This window comes from Xylona heveae (genome assembly GCF_001619985.1).
Source record: "Xylona heveae TC161 unplaced genomic scaffold L228scaffold_5, whole genome shotgun sequence".
Lineage (NCBI taxonomy): Eukaryota > Fungi > Ascomycota > Xylonomycetes > Xylonales > Xylonaceae > Xylona > Xylona heveae.
The window spans coordinates 1,015,681-1,032,381 of record NW_017264197.1 but is presented as its reverse complement, the minus strand read 5'-3'; the positions used below and the strand labels follow the sequence as shown (position 1 = coordinate 1,032,381).

The 16,701-nt window shown below is 48.4% G+C and overlaps 4 protein-coding genes across 4 annotated transcripts; 1 reads left to right on the top strand and 3 right to left on the bottom strand.

The window, feature by feature from the left end:
* Window positions 1-1,601: 1,601 nt before the first annotated feature.
* On the bottom strand, window positions 1,602-3,818 carry L228DRAFT_268198 (putative carboxypeptidase S1; the record flags this gene model as incomplete). Its single annotated transcript, XM_018335093.1, has 5 exons — window positions 1,602-2,453; window positions 2,520-2,793; window positions 2,844-2,977; window positions 3,034-3,612; window positions 3,684-3,818. The coding sequence occupies 5 exons, from the start codon at window positions 3,816-3,818 to the stop codon at window positions 1,602-1,604; spliced, it is 1,974 nt and encodes a 657-aa protein (XP_018188372.1).
* A 1,165-nt stretch (window positions 3,819-4,983) lies between these two features.
* Window positions 4,984-6,805, bottom strand: L228DRAFT_247208 (putative carnitinyl-CoA dehydratase). Its single transcript, XM_018332590.1, has 2 exons — window positions 6,197-6,805; window positions 4,984-5,863 (listed from the first exon to the last, which is right to left on the bottom strand). The coding sequence occupies exons 1-2, from the start codon at window positions 6,592-6,594 to the stop codon at window positions 5,356-5,358; spliced, it is 906 nt and encodes a 301-aa protein (XP_018188371.1). The 5' UTR covers window positions 6,595-6,805; the 3' UTR covers window positions 4,984-5,355.
* A 242-nt stretch (window positions 6,806-7,047) lies between these two features.
* Window positions 7,048-12,396, bottom strand: L228DRAFT_247204 (hypothetical protein). The gene is made up of 3 exons (XM_018332589.1): window positions 11,515-12,396; window positions 8,225-10,959; window positions 7,048-8,159 (listed from the first exon to the last, which is right to left on the bottom strand). Exons 1-3 carry the CDS (start codon window positions 11,955-11,957, stop codon window positions 7,387-7,389), a joined length of 3,951 nt encoding a protein of 1,316 aa, XP_018188370.1. The 5' UTR covers window positions 11,958-12,396; the 3' UTR covers window positions 7,048-7,386.
* A 163-nt stretch (window positions 12,397-12,559) lies between these two features.
* On the top strand, window positions 12,560-14,752 carry L228DRAFT_247202 (hypothetical protein). The gene is made up of 3 exons (XM_018332588.1): window positions 12,560-12,754; window positions 12,819-12,944; window positions 13,006-14,752. The coding sequence occupies exons 1-3, from the start codon at window positions 12,731-12,733 to the stop codon at window positions 14,680-14,682; spliced, it is 1,827 nt and encodes a 608-aa protein (XP_018188369.1). The 5' UTR covers window positions 12,560-12,730; the 3' UTR covers window positions 14,683-14,752.
* Window positions 14,753-16,701: the final 1,949 nt, after the last annotated feature.

The following is a 16,701-nucleotide window of genomic DNA, read 5'->3' as shown; positions in this document are numbered from 1 at the left end:
ATTTGCTTTTCCTGCTGCTGACTCGCAAATGTTCCTCTAACGTCTTCTTCGGTCCATGCAGCTCAATTCAGTCGTCTCTCGTCTCAAGGGGAAGCAGAGCATTCAAGGTGCCCTTTTTTGGCTTATTGTTCTGCGTAATCTCAAGCAGTTCGAATTAGCGTCATTTTCCTTAGGTAGTCCAGAATTCAACTTTTCCCAGTCCAGCTTGCGAACTCAACGTTCGATTCCCACCTCCAGCCTTGAGAGTAAGTGGTAGCTCAATTGAGGTCCAGCTTCGATTTTCGATTAAATACAACAGACGATCGGCATCGAGCTTCTCAGGACCCCACTCGAGGTCGGGAACCAACCCCGCGACCAGTCTCCGTAGGGCAAAATATACATATGTATGCGAATGCAGACTTACGTGTTGACCAGATCTCGAACACAATATATAAATATGTATAAATGTCAAAAGGTCCAATATATTAGAATCCCTTCTGTCCCGCTGGTTGTCGTTGGAGGATTATGCTGAGTCGCTGAGTCGCTGAGTCGCTGAGGCCGGCTGAAGCTGTCGCGATTACGTCGTCGTCGTCATACGGGACGAGGGTAGTCACAAACGATAAGATAAGCCGGGGGTGCTCTATACAGCCAGAGAAATGCAGAGCTGCACACAGTTCAACCTAGTTGCTGCTCATGGCTATAGCAATTCTCGGGGAAATGTCATAAGAAGAGAAAAAGGGTTAAAGTGTAAGTTACTGATTGTGCGAGGCATTACAAAGTACGCGCGCAGACGAAAGGGAAGGAAGGGAAGGGAGGGATGGACCGGTTAATTTGCCTCCTTCCACTCCTGCCTGCCTGGCTCCAGCCCGGCTTTCCCTCTCTACAATTCTTTTTCCCGCGCCGACCGAGAGCGAGTCTGACATTATCTCTTCTTTGATTACAAGTAACTTGTGTGGCTCACTAACCTGTCGAGAGAACTACTCTGGGATAGAAAAGGACAAGGGTGCTGGAAGGGAACATGGGAAACGCTTTCGGCAGCTGACGGCAGCCAGACATGGAAGAGAAAAGAAGAGGGTTAAATTGTGCCGATCCACCCGAATGATGACAGTAACAACAACGATGATGATGTTGCTGACCAATTTTTGAATTACCCTTAAGTTACAATGCAGCGAGTATTTATGAATAAAATACTGTACAGGCAGCGAAATGACTCGTTATGTGTAGTCTATAATTCTTCTGTAGAAATTGCGATTCACCATTCGTTTTACCCGCGCAGCAGCTCTTCGTCCCAACGTCCACACAACAAAATTCCACTGATTTGTGACCAGCTCTTGTCACCTCAACCTTCACCCTGCACCTGATGCATCGCACAGATCCACTCATACCCATTTTTCAAAGCTAGACAAAATAAATAAGAGGTAGATGACTCAGTTAAATCGCTATCAGTGCTATGCAATGTCCTTGTTTATTTAGATAATAGCCTAGGAGTTTTCCCCTACATTATGGCCAATCGCTATGCTGGGCTATGGATAAAGTTGCGATTCAGGTGCGAGAAAAGAAGGATAGAAAAAAAAAAAAAAAGTAAAGGCAATCACTCTTTTCATCTACATGCCCTCCAACCATTAAAACACACCACCAGCCAAAGCAGTCAGCACAAGGGCAATGACTGAACCGACGACCGGCGCAACTGCCGAGCTGGATGCAGCACTCGGCGATGCAGTAACCTTTGGCTTCGGCGTAGCACTTGTCCCATTGAAAGTGCTCGAATTGAAGAATCCCGACGTAGTATTATCAATCAACACCCAGTCGTGGATCAGCGCGGTGCCATTCAGAACACTTGCAATCTGGTCCTCAGTGCAAGTATATTCCAGCGCAAGTGTATAGCAGATGGGATCCGGACTCGGCGGCACCTCATTCTTGATCTGCCACGTTGAGCTTGGGCCGTGTGTGCTGTAGTTTCCTAAGCTCGACAGATTTCCAGACGCAATGTCCTTGTTAAACATGGCACGATGGAAGATATTATACGCCGTCTCAGGCTGGTACGCGGGCACTTCATGACCACTTTCGTAGACGCGAGTGAATGAAAAGTTGCCATACTGCCGGACCTGACCGCCTACGTAGGTGCTGTTGACGTTCACATCTTGATACCCTGCAGAGCGGAATTGGTTGCTGAGACTGTAATTGACGTTCAGCGAGACTTGTTCGCCGCCGATCCAATTGCAGGCGTAGTCGCGGTCGCCGTAAACCATGGCAACTTTGATGCCATTGTCGAGAATATAAGAAAGGTCTTCGAGAAATCCACCACGGGGATAGTCGCCAATCGACGAAAAGGCATAGTAAACAGAGTTGATACTCTCGGTGAAGTTGATAGGGACACCGAGCGCCTTTTGCACCCAGTTTTGAGTCAGATATCCGATGAAGTAGGACGGCGGGAATGGGTCCGGGTTGAGGTGGGCAATGTCATAGTAGCTTCGCTGAAGTTGAAAGTCAAAAGTTAGTATAGAGAATATGTTGAAGGTAGAGACGAAAGAAAAGCGTACGCCAGAGTAATTGACATAACCCCCTTCAACTAGGTTTTCGCAGGTCATGTCTGCCAGCATGCATGCGTCGTTGACAGTCACATTGTTACCCTGGTTGGTAGGATCTCCTTCGGCTGCAAGAGCTCGACATTCGATGATAAGGTCCTTGCAGCCACCCGGTCGCTCAAAATCATTGATGGCCTGGTCGTAGATTGTCTTGTTGATGGTTTCGATGCCATAAGTATTATTGTATGCAATCTCCGGATAGGATAATTCTTGGCTAAGGAGGTCGACACTTGAAACAAATCAGTGGTATTTTCCGGAGCATACCCACGAAGGACTTACCAGCCGTTGATGATACCAAGCGTATCCAAGTGAATATCATACAGCTCACCGGTGCTGTTGAGAGTGCCGTTCTCAATCTTCTGGTTTTGCTCCTCCCAGAAGGCGGTAAACGAAGGGCCATAGCGACCACCATACTTGGAATCAATTAGCACATACATTGAAAGGAAATATGTTAGTGAGAGAGGCAAACCGATTCGGTCCAGATGCTGATCTTGTTGTCGTTGGGCTTGTAGTCTGGGAATTCCTGAAACCAAACCTGAGCAAAGTGCCACAGCGCACGAGCAGCATTGGTAGTGCCATTAGCAGTGGAATTCAACAATCCGCTGGGGAAGGTTCCAACGAGGAAAGTATTGTTCTGCTCCGGAACGCCATGCGAGAAGTCCATATACGTCGTCTCCAAGGTGGTCAAGTCAAGAGTGCCGTTGGAGGGAACATCGTACGAGAAACCAACTTGCACGGGCTCGTCAATGTACAGCATGTTCACTTCATTATTGAAGGACCAAGGGTTGAGATATGTCGAATTCGAATCATCATTGATTTTACACGGCCCGTTTTCGGAGAGCAGGCCGATCATGGAAGATGAACCGGGGCCGCCGTTCATCCAGATTGAGAGGGGCGCATTAGCTGGATCTTTGCGCGATTCAAAGAACCAAAAAAATGTGTTGATTGAGTAATTCTGGAATTCGCCAACATCGGCCAGCGTGCCAGGAGGAAGATGCACATATCCAGAATACGACTTTACCCCAGGAGTTGTTTCGCAGATACCGGGCTGAAAACCACTCGCACTTAGTATATCACTTTATTGCAATCAATATAAGGGTGCCGACTGTGCAAGCTCACATCTTTGTAGGAGATGGTGACGTCCTCGTTGTATTTAGATTTAATGGTTGTGACATTTTCCGGAGTAGGTGGGAATTGACCAACCGCCGCGCCCAGCAGGGCAGCGACGGCAGTCAAGGTCAGCAAGCGAACCATGTCGCTCAGACGCCGAGTGCTAATATCTCAGAAGCAATGAAATCAAAAGCAATAAAAAGAGAGAGCTCGAGAATACTACACCGTTGCAGGGTGTGATGGAAAAGGGAAAAAATAAAATATTACTAGCTTCTTGATCTCTCAGTTTGGGGTGAGGGGAGCATAAAAGAAGGTGAACTGCGTCCAGGTGCCTGGCGGCTCTGGAGCCTAGTCAACAATGGTAACATCATTTTGCAGCATGGCCAGCTTCCCTCTACCAGAGTATGCAGGCGCAGGGCAGGTAGGACTCCAAGCAAGCTCAGTGTTTGGCCGAGATAAAGCACTTCAGCCTGCAATCGTAACAAATGAGTCTAATGCTTGAACCCACTAAAACACGGAAGACCTTCCCGGTCGGATGTAGTGTCAGCTTTCAAGCGTTGCTAGCCGTGAGTGGTCCGCCATCACAGCAAATGGCCAGGGTGTTCGGGGGCTGAAAGGACCATAAGAAAGATGGGAAGGTCGGCAGGATGGTTGAAGCATTTCCCCTTCCGGGATCTTGATGCGGGGCATTCTCTGGTCGGCGGCGGGTAGGGTTCAGGCCAAGCTTCGGCAAACCCACCTCCACCATGATCCAGGGACCAAATGCGACGTGGTCGGGAGAATCGTTCATTGGTAATGTTTCTATTTTATCAATCGGTTGTACCAGTACTCCAACACAAAACTTCTGAACATAAAATTCCTTTTTTTTTTTTTTTTTGGCTATTTCCTTCGCAGTCGCTCGGTCATATCGCGGACTGATTTTAGGAAGCTTGTCCGTTCAACTGAATACAGTCATGATCAAGCAAGTCTAGCCGTGACATATGCAAGGGTATCCAAGGCTGCGACACAGTAGTGAGTTAGCCAGATTAACTAGATAGAGAAGGTGAGTTGTGGTGATACGACATGACGACTCCCTCTGATACGAGGATACCAAAAGCCACACCGAAATCATATCTTTGACAGGGGTAGCACAGCGTACCCGGTAGCATCACCACCTACCCAAGAGTTGCTATTGTCCGACAGACAGGTACAAAGACCTTCCAGAATCGATCAAGTAATGTATCGAAGGAGGATTGATATAATGAAAAATTCTAGATTGGATGCACTTTTTCGTTTTTCGACCAGCTCATTCGGACAAGTCAGTGTTCATATCCCAATCCTGAGAATTGCGTCATTCTTCTAGCATTTCCCCGTGATACATACCTACCTTAGCCAAGGAAGATATTGGACCTTGTCCAGCAAGATCATCTCCCGTTTCGGCTTGATTAATAGAATAATTTGAGATAATTTAGCAAAATCATCCAAGAATAAGACATCACTCCTTTATACGATTTAAATACCTCCAAATAAGAAGCCAAGGAAGAAAATTTATCTTCAAAATTAAAAAAATAACAAGAAGAGAATGAATATATTCATGAACAAACAAGAAAATCTGGATGCGGAACTGGTCTCAAAGCTAATACTGTGCTCGATCCCGCCCAGCACTCATTCGTAAAAGCATCAACTTCGATCAATAAACATTCTACAGCTTCGACTTCCCAGCCGCATTTTCCCAATTTCCAATTCTTTCCTTTGCCTCCTTCATTCTCTCATCCTTCCGTTTAGCCGACCGCTGAAGTCTCTTTTCCTCACCCTCCCAATTATCCAAATATGCCACCGTCTCCCTCCACATTTCTTCCTTGAGGATACCATAAGTTGGCGATTCGGTCTTCGTAAGAAGCTTGAGCTCTTCGATAAACGTGAGCACTTCATCAACACCGCCTAGCCCATCAACCAGGCCTTCTTTGAGCGATTCCAAAGCACCAAAACGCTTGGCCTCGAGCACTAATGTACGATATGTCCCAGGAGACGTGACTTTTTGCCGGAAAATAGACGACATGGGTGGCTTTAGAGGCATGCCAAGCTCAATCTCGTTGAGGCAAAGGAAGCCCCGGTGAGGGTTCTGGATGCGATAATCGTGCATCATGGCAAGCATGAGGCCACCGGCGAAGGCGTGCCCGTTGATCAGGGCAATTGTAGGCATAGGATAGCTTGATAGTTGTCAATTGAAAGGTATCCAGCGTAAGAGCTGTATACATCTCCAGCACAAGCTCTGAATTGAAGACAGTACGATATCTTAGGCCGAAAACAAGGCCATTCGGAATAATATTATCAGGGCTCAGCAAGCAAAAAAACCTTATCTCATGAGCAAAATTTGCATATGTCTAGTGGAGAAAATGGAATGATCCTCGCAAAGGGGATACAGAGGAAACCAATGAAGATTGACGAAAGGTGATCAATATGAAAGGCAGTCTACATTTCCACCAAAAAAGGGAAAAAGAAAGAAAATAAAATAAAAAGAATAGTGGTCAAAGTCAACTCACGTAAGTAATCTCCTCCAAACACTGTACAAAACTTCCCAGTAAGCGCCGCCCTTCATGCTCAGCGCCTGCCGAATCTCCAATCCATTTGAATAGAACTTGGGAATTGCCGAGGTTGTGACGATTACTCCACGAGGATGTTTAAATTCCAAAATATCAAGAGCAAGCAGAAGAGCGTTGCAGAAGGACACAGATAGTCGATTGTCTGGGGGACAACCGAAATTGATAAAGTAGATTTTGGGGGAAGGTTGAGTGACTGTGATATTCCATCCTTTCTGGGTACCGGCCGTTGGAGACCCTGGAGGAGCTGCAGCCGGACTTGATCCTGAAGCCGAGCCAGGTGATTCTCCATCGGGCGAGGACAGTGTTGATGAGATGGGTATGGTAAATAGCGTAGCCATACTGACCAAAATAGATCAATAATATGATGGATAAGAAAAGCAAAGAGTCAATTTCGAAGCCGGTCAGCGCGGAATGAAACAAGAGTCACTCTATCAGTCATCAAATGGTGGCATAAAATTGTAAGCAATGATCTAGAAGTACTTTGATAGAATTATACCCAGTCTTCAATGGTAGACCGAGCTGTTTTCTTCCAATCAACATCACAATAAGTGATCGGTTTTGCAGCAAGATCGCCAGAGGCTGATTTCGTAGATTACCCTCGGTAGTCCCCAGGATGCATGTGATTCTGCAAGTCCCGCCTAACTTATTCGCCCCAAAGGGGAAGTTCATAAACAGAAAAGGTTTGGTACCACCATCACATACGCTCCACAAAATGCACTATGGGAGTTTCTTAAGCCACAAGGTACAAGAGGTGATTTTGTATTTAAAGAAAAGAGAGATTGATATTTGAAACCACTAGCGCCTGAATTGATGCTATCTCCCTAAAGGGTATCGGAATTCGCGCCCCGAAACAAAAATTTAACGATAATGCACTGCTGTGAAAGCACCATATCACCGTTACCGCTATTTAACAAAGGAAAAAGACGCTTCATATGTAAAATGAAAGAACTCGTCCCTGAACATCGTAGAACAGTTGTTTCACGATGCATCTGACGGAAAGGAACCAACGCACCGGAGTGATTGCAGCGCCCTCAGCTATATACAAGACGCTTAAGATTGGCCATCAATGAGTAAAAGAAGAAGGAAAAAAAATTGTGCAGCTTTTGTGCCAAAATGTTTACCGTCTCTTCTCAAACAGTGAGATGGGTTTTTTGTGATTTTGATGCCTGTTTGGCCCCAGGCTGCTCAGATTGTTTGCGCATCGCCCTTTTTCGCTCAACAACATCCTTCAATGTACGTAATCTCTCTTCGGTAATTCGGATGGCATCGTCCACCTCACGCTCCCGCATTCGCTCTGCCGCAAGTCTTGCTGCTAGCTCATTTCCTCGCGATAGTCCCTCACGATACTTGTTTGTTTTGGATTGTTTGTCATCTTCGTTGTCACGACGGCCGGCCATAACAGGGGCTGCAATATCTGCAAGACCAACACGGTCTTCGAGCCAATTCCATAACTCGCCTTCTTCCTTGGCCCATATTTCTTCGTATGCGGCAATTCTCTCCGGGATTCCTAGGCCGGTTATGCCAACACCTCCAGATGTCATCGCAGTGAGTCGAGACTGCCGGATCCATATCATTACCAAAAGGATGAACATGATTCCGAGAACGAAATTTCCGGTCAATATAGGCTTCAGAAGATCGACAACAGGACCCAACGGCCCTCGCAGTGGCTCGAGAATACCCCAGCTCTCTCGAGCTTTCGCCGCCTTCGCCGCTGCTTCGGCTTCCTTGGCAGCGGCAGCAACGATGGCCGCTTCTGCTGCAGGTCGCTTGCGACCCTTCTTGCCCTTTGGCTTCAAGGTCATAGTGCCAGCACGAGACCTTGACGAAACAGCTGCACGCAGCGCCGCAAAGAGATCTTTTGCATATGTCATTTGTCCATCGCTTGCGCCCTTCTCGATAGGGCCTGCGAATGAGATTAAATATTAGTAAAAGCAGCTCTAATTTTCCAGAGAGAATCCAGGCACATACCTTTGAGCCAACTCTTTCCGGTCCATTCAATGGTACAGTTCATCACTAGCCGAGTGGAGTTGCCGGGTGCCCACGAAAGACAATATTTTGTTTTGACGCTAAAGACATTCCCGCTAGGAACGTCAGGGGTCTGTGTTGCTACCGTCACCGATACCGCCTTTTCTAAATCAAGTGCATCGAGGGTCTCCGTAATAATGCACTTGGTTTGTTTGGGTCCTATAGATGCAGTAAGAGGCTTAATATATGAGTAAGTCCGCGTGCGATTGTCATCCGTTAAACCCTTCTGATCATCATCAAGCTGCAATTCGAGCACCTTTTGATCTTCCGTAAGCCATTTCGACATGAAAGCACCAGATGATGGGCCAAACATCATGGTGTATACTTTTCCTATCGGAGCAGGAATAACTTCATCTTTCACTGTCTTGTCATAGTGAGAGTCTTGATCACCGCATTCGGTAGGTGCGTGACTTGCAGGACCGGGGAAATCATTACCCCCAGCCAGACCGTTGGCAGATACAGTCGTATCGCCATTGGTCTGTGCTCCATTTGTTGTCCCGCCCGCGGAGGCACCAATGTTCATGGAGGTCTTTCGGCTGAGTACTTTTCCGTCACCATTCTCACTGCCGATAACGCTGCCATCTCCAGGCTCAGTAAAACTGCCAAGACCGTCGTCATCCGCGTCTTCATCGTAGACCTCTTCTTCATCCTCATCATCCATCTCGATAGACCCAACTTCGCTCGGACTCGCTTCGGCCTTTTCAGTCTTGTCACCTCCTCCAGCTTCTTCTAGCCGCACGCCATTCAGTGAACTGCGCAGACTGGGATGGCTAATTTTCCAAATTCCTACCAAAAGGTCATAGGTAGCGTCTCGACTGAGAAGACTTGCAAAGACATTCCTGGCATGTAGCGTTTGAACGACAATGGCATTAGGGAAAATCATCGCAGTGCTCTTTTTCTCGACCGACATGACCTCGTCAAAGCTAATGACCAATGTCGTGACCCACCCCAGGATATTGCTCGAGAAACAGATGTGTCCTTCTGACACATAAAGCCTTCCGGATAAAAGGATTTCCCGTTGCAGCGCGCAACTATAGTCCTCGATTAGATAGTCATCTTCAGGGACGCTTCGAAACAATTGATGAAAATCCCTGTTTCTCTTCTTGCTTGCCACCGCAAAACCAGTCAGGCGTGGCAAGCTGGCAGAAGCGGCGGGATTAACCCCTCCAACAGCAGTCGAAGACGTAGTATTGGTCGCGGCTGAACTTTTGCGATTTCGTCCAGCCATGCGACTGCGAACACTACCAGTTCGTCTAATGACACTCTCGTTATCTTGCTCACTTCCATTCAGCGAGGCACCATCAGCCCCAGCGAGGCTCTGTTCATGCAGCGAGCGTGGCCTAGCTACGGGCGCACTGTCAACCGACGCTGCGTAAGCCGCCGCTATTGCTCTTCCCGCAGAGTGATCATGGCCGCGCCGAAGAGAGTCTTCGATTTGGGTAGTCGTGCGCGATCGGCCTCGCTTTGGACTTATAGATGTCCTCTCCGTCTTTCCACTCGGTGTTGTATCATTTGCCGGAGGAGCCAAATCGACTGGTATGCCCAGGTGACTCAGACTCAAATCACCCATACCAAGTGTTTCAACGGCCAGTTTCTTCGGCTCAGGTACGGGCTCATCGGTAGGTGAGCCCTCGCCTTTCTCTCCAGGCACTAGTGTTTCCTCTTTGGATTCCAGTATTGGTGGGCTCTCGGCCACGGGAGTACCCGCACGACCTCTCGAGGGGCTCTGCTGAGCAACGGACGTGTTCGACAGACTGTTGGTGAGAGAAGTGGCCGCATTTTGCGCGGCGGTAAACATTGTGGAGAAGAAGCCGCCGGCACCTGCTGATGGCGAGAGTGAGCCGCCGGGCGTAAGCGGTTCTTCAACCGTAGGCGTAAGCGGCGTGATGGAGTGCGAGAGTTTACTTGGATGATTGGCTGCCGATGCTGAGCGCACTCGACGGTGTGATATCATGTTTCCCGACGGGGACGTGACGATATTGGGGTTGGAGCCTAATCCAGAATACCGCGGTGATGTGACTTGGATGGCAGGCTTACTCGGCTCTTTGGAAGGAGAGGTCGGCGGAGACGGTAGTATACGAGGATCAGTGGGCGTGGGAGGAGTAATGGTCGTAGCAGGAGCGTCCTTGATTAGGGTTTTGCCTGCAGAGATGCTTAATTGTGGCAAGGGTGTCGGACCGGCTCGCTCTTTTGGTGCTTGTTTTGAAGGCTCTTTTGATGGCGACGTGGGGTCCTCGGTAGTAGGGATTAAAGTTGTGCTCTCTTCAGGCTTGGAAGTTGTGCGCGAATCCACACTGTTTCGACGGCTCCTCGATGCGAAAAAAGTTGAGATCCGCTTTGCACTTTCCTTTCCGCTACCCGACGATTTTACTGAGGCACGATCGGGGCTTGATTGAGTGCTCGAGATGCCCTTCGAAGACGAAAATGCAGTACGAATTTTGCCCAGGGGAGACACGGAGCGTGAGCGGGACCCCGACTTGGGTGCGGCCAAGGTGGCTGGTGATTGGACAGGGGCAGGAAGTTCTAGGGTGTTGACTGCAGAGTCGTTCTCTGTCTCGCCTGATGGAGCCGGCGCCTGTGTTTCGTCGGGATGGGAAGACACATTGATCAAGGGGGATGAAAGGGTGAGGTAGCCCGAATGCGAGTCGTGAGGGGTAATGGTTGGCCTTGTCGGTGATCTATGAGTGAGGTATCATCATCAGCAACATTGACATGTGGAAACTCAAAAAGCGGTGAAAAACAACCATGAGATGCTGGGATGATCAAAGCCACATGGTGCCCTCGCCAGGTCAAGCAAGCAGAAGGATATCACAAGCAAATGCTATAGTCACAAAAAGGGAAAGAAAACATTCAAAAAATAACGAATGGATCAAGGGCGCCGAGCAAGAACAGGTGAGATTCGGTGGAAGGCAGTGCCAAAAGACCCCTACTCAAGGTGGCTGAGTGGAGCAGTGCGTGTACCTCTCTCCTCATGGCACAGAGGACTGGAGGTGGCAGCTGTGCACGCCAGCGTACGCGACACCTGTGCTTCGGGGACTTCCAGTGGACCCCTGTGGATATGGGAGGCCCTCGGGCACCCATGTCGCCGACCGAGCCAAACAACGTCATCCATTTTCTCTTGCCATCGCCAAAACAGAATAGACATGTATTACCGCGAAAATAATAAATGAATGAATAATTGCAGGCAAGATCAAAAGCACAAATGATTTCCAAAAAAGAAAAAAAAAACTTACGTATCTACTTCCGACTCATCGTAGGTCATCAGACTGCTACTGCTCTTGTTGCCCTCACTAACATCATCAACAACGGCACTTCCTTGAGTGGAATCAAGTCGCGGTTCAAGACTGCGGCCTCGTAGAGATTCTTCCGTTGAGGATTGTGTATCATTCTCCTTGTCCCGTCGTGAGCGTCTTCTTCTGCGATCCTTCTTGATTGGCAAAAGTTTGGAGAAGCTTCCTCGTTCGGCCTGTTCGCTGTTTGCGCGGGACCTTAGTCTATCCATTGTCGAATCAATCGAAGAGCGGATACTATTTCGTCGCGAAGGAGTGGCATCGTCGTTGCTGCGTAGAGATTGCGCTGAAAGGCTAGAAGTCTTGTGTGCCCGCAGTCCTAGAACGCTCTGCGACAAGCTCCGCGTCGACTGAGGGGAGAGAGGCTCCATGTCGGTGGTGGCCATGACTGAATCACCAAAGATTGGTAGATGGAGGAGGGCACTCCAGTCACATAACCACAAATCAGTTGATCATAGGACAAATGGAAGAGAGGGGGAGTTGCGTTTAGATCGATCGGGAGTTGAGGTCTCTGCGTGGAGATGGTAGGGCGTAGTAAACTCAGCCGCAATGCCTCGTGGTGGGGATGTCGCTGGTAGTGGGTACAAAGCGAGTGGCAGTGTAGGTAGAGAGCGAACGAGAGAGGACAGGCAAGGACGAACAACTAGTAACTCGGGTATGATATGAATCAAGAAGAGTGACGATACATAAAGGTGATGGGGGTTGATGACGATGGTAGAGGGGCAGAAACCGACTAGGTGCAGTTACCTACCTAAGTTATGGGTTAATATAGAGTCGTGACGCAGTTGCCCCATCCGTCCAGTTTGTTTCCCTCCTTCGCTCGCCCTCGGGGTTTCGTCTCGACTCGTTTCTGGTCGTTCCTTCCTGATTTCTTTTGGTTCCCGACTCGCTCCTTCCTTCTTCGTTCCCGCGTTTCTTCGGTACCCCGGATTCTAAACGCCTCCGCCCTGGATCCAAAGTACCTATCTTATTACACGGTACGAGCACCTGCCCGCCTTATCTCACCATCCCAAAAACGTCACTTTTGGCGAAACATGGGAACTCTCTCTCACGTTCACGCAACTGCACTGTGGTCTCATGTTTCCCTTGCATATCTCTAAATGAAAGATGGCCAATCTGTGAATAGTGAGATAGGAAATTTATCTCCACTCAAATCATCATGGAAGCTGCACCACTCACGTTGGTAAGACACTTTCTTTTACTTCTCTGCTCCTGTATCTCACTGACTGTTAATTAACACCCGATAGGCTCATGCCCACGCGAGAAGTGCTGTCAAAGAGCTTCATAAGTCAAATGCCACTGCTGCCAGCGAGGAACATGAATTGGCAGCCGGCGAGTTTGCACACGCTGCCAAAGGAAGCAACGATGCAGAGGTGAAATAGAAGACGACAACACGGTGTTTCGATCTATGTGCTGATAATGCTTATCGCAAAGGCCCTTCGCACCTTGCAACTGCTCGAGCAGCATCACCAGAAGCTTGCACAGATTCTAAAATTCAGATCCTCCGTTCCCACTGCATCAGCTGGGCCTTCTGAAAAGGTCGACACAACCTCAGATGCCGCAACCTCTGTGCCTTCCCCCCAGCCTGGGTCACCGATTCCTGCCCAATCGCCATCTTCCCTGAAAACTGCAATACAGCAACAGCAGCCTCCATCCTTGCCTACACCTTCCCGTGCACCCACTAGAGACTTGAGCTCGTCCATAGCCAGCAATCTTGCCACAGCACGTGGAATTCCCGCCAACCAGCAGAGACGAGCCCAGCCGGTCTCTCCCACGCTCACGGCACAGCATGCTGGAGGAAAAGTGTCAGGTCCCGCCAAGGCCAGAACACGGGCAACGAATTCCTCCAATGCGGAAAAGGCTGGCGCACAGTCTCCACCCAAACTCATGACAAATACAAGCTTGAAAGATTCTCCTACTGCACAATCTCCGACTCGAGAGGTGGAGAAGCAAAAAGCCAATACAGCTTCCAAGAAGATTCCCGCCTCCAACGACGAACCTTTTCAACGCTTTTATTCGACATTTGAAGGCTTCCTATCTCGACTATCCGCTCCGCTTGCATTTGCCGGACTTCCTTTGACCAGCGAGGAATCCGCTCCACCCGCGCCGCCCCAAGAACTAGTCCAACGGCAACGACCAAGTCAGGTCCAGACAGCTGCCAAACCCGACAAACAAGAACGTGCATCGGCCGATCCCGATGTCACCAAGCTCTTCTCTCGCGCTGCCTTGCGCGCCATCCGTGAAGAGAACGGAGCCAGCACAAGCGGACCATTTGGCGGCGCGGAAAGCTTCTACGTAGTACCCACCACCGGCGGCACAATCAGCTATGCGGGGATCCTCTCCCGCGCAGAACAGGATAGCGCCCGTAACTCTGCCTTGGGACTCGGCAGCACCAGCGAAGCCGGTGATGATCAAATGGACGAATTCGTGGATGCCCGAGAGAGCCCTCAGCCTAGCTCGCCCAACCTACACCGCCGCTTAGGGTCGGCGAGTAGTAGCAGGCTCGCGGCGACAGGCACAGCATCCGGAATAGGACTGGGTGTTACGTCTCGCAGAGCAAACAAGACTATGGAAGAGCTCCAGCTTGAGAATTCAGCTCTCAAACAACTCTCAGACACACTTAGCCGTCGACTACACATGTGGGAAGCCAATGCTCAATCTTCCTCCTTGGCTCTGCAGCAGAGTTTGCGCGCCATGCATCCCAACATGTTGCCTCAAATGCAGCAATCAAAGCCTGCAAGTCTCACCACTGGAACAGGAGCAGGCGTTGCTACTGTCGGAGCCACAGCAGCATCCACAGCTCCAGGCTCAGATGCAGACCGACTTCGTGAGATTGAAGAACAACTCCGTCTGACGCGCCGCGAGCTCGAAAAGACTGCTCATGAGAACGAAAAGCTCCGCACAGTCGTATCTCGGTATCGTGAGCGCTGGTCCAAACTCAAAGAAGGCGCTCGCGTGCGCAGAGAAGGAGGCGGCACAACGAGTGGCGCTGGCGGTGGAAGTGGTGGCACCACTCCCGTTGCAGGTGGGCCAGGTACCGTCCCCCCTGGCGAAGTTACAGCCGGCGGAGCAGCTGGCGTTGCAGATAAATTGGAAGATGTCCCAATGTAAAATCTCTAGCAATAATTAAAGAACGTTATAATAACAGTTGTTTATTTTTTTTTATTAATCATACCATCCTATTTCCCCTTTGGAGATATTTTTCTTCTTTTTCTGTTCTTTCCATTGTACTCTTTCCTCGACTTCTACGCGACAAGCTGTCCTGCGCAGTTCGACGACTCTTAAAGAACAATTTGATTGTGAGATTCAGATTGAAGTTAAATTGATGCGATGAAACCAACAATACTGAGCACCTAGTAAATCGTATAGAGATTGTCACTATATTTTGACGGGACGACATCATTGGCAGAAGTTTACACCGCAGGTATTATACTGCACTTAGGTACTTAGCTAGCTTTTCAACTTGTTTTATATTTTTTACTTTATTTTCCTTTTCTCAAGCCAGACGCTTACAACTGGTCATCACCACACAGGGTTGTCTTCGTCTTCGGCATATCTTAGGGTTCGTCTTAGGCATTTCCTAAGGTTCTCTTCATCATTAAGGTATATCTTCTCTTCGTCGTTTGACGTATATCTTTCGCTTCTCTTCTTCAGTCAAGGCAGGTATACAACCAGATACACTTCTCGACTTGCAAGGACTGCGTATTGCGTATTTGCGTATCTGCGAACTTGTAATGTTGTGAAATCGTAATGTTCTGCTTATCCCGTATCTACTCGCCTTATGCGTATCCCTAATGTTCAAGAGCAAGATGTCCTGGAAGACGGAAAGCGTTCTGGGCGGATGTGTGGATGTGTGGATGTGTGGGATGTATGGCTTGATAAGTTGATGCAAATGCGGCGATGAATGGAAGGAAGGACAGTCGTATCAGAAGAAACGGGTAGTAGGTACGTAAGGTAAGTAAGGTAAGTAAGGTAAAGTAGTGTGTTGGGTACGGTAGTTAAGGTATGTCTCTACTACCGCTGCCGTTGCTTGGTTTTGTAATTCATGTTCATCATGTCGATCGTGTAACGTAGCAAGAAATATGGCAAATAAAACATGTGCACATATCATAAATACGCGACACTGTTTGGACAAGAATATGAACCAAAACCATCAGAAAAAAAGAAAAGAACTATTAGAAAAGGTCATTTTATTTCCTTCTCCTTAAGAAGATAAATGCATCTCGAGAAGAAGTTTTATTTCGTCGTTAATCATGTCCGTTAAAATACAACGATATTCTCGCACGCGGAGAAAATGCGTGTGTTCTTATTGTGGGAAAGCGTGAGGTAGAGAGTGTTTTTTGTGATGTGGATAGGATGGTAGACTTTGAGGAAGCGAGCGGAATGAAAATGGGTAAGAGGGTTAAGAATAGAACGAATCGAGGAATATGACAAGTCCAGAAGGGGAAAAGTCTTTTTGAACAGACCCGTGAAAATGTCCTAAGGAAAAGACTTGAATGAAACGGTGGAAAGGGGAGATGGATGAATCGTCAAAGGGAAACGCATTGCATACTGCCGGGAGGGCAACCGTCAGAGGCAGAGAATGAAGATTGCAAAGAGACAAAAGAAATAAAACGAGCAACCAAGATGGAGAAACCGACAAACGAATTTGCCATGCTCTGACCCTTAAACCCTCAACTCGACTCAACTCGACCAATCAACCCTCCACGGCGCCATTATTATCACCTTCATTTCCTCCACATCATTGTCCCCATCAAGATTGGGTCTTGGACAAGGATAAAAGAGCGCACAACGTGCACGCTCCAGACACGAAGACATCTCGAAAAGAAACAAAATCTCCTTCACAAGCAATGATACAACAATAGGAGAGCAGGGGGTACAAAGGGACGATAATAACACAGCTTTTGAAAGTGAAAAATGAGACGAGAAGAGTCAAGGAAGAGAAGGTAAAAGGAAAAATAAAAAGGCTCATTTCTTTTCAGAATCTAAGCAAGCTTAACCATTGGCTGTAATCGACACCGTCTCTGACAGGCCGCTGCCCACAGTTTTATGCACCCAAAGCTAACCCATCACCCAAACACCATTCATTTCTAAACCACACTTAAGACAGGGACGAACAAAAAGAGTATT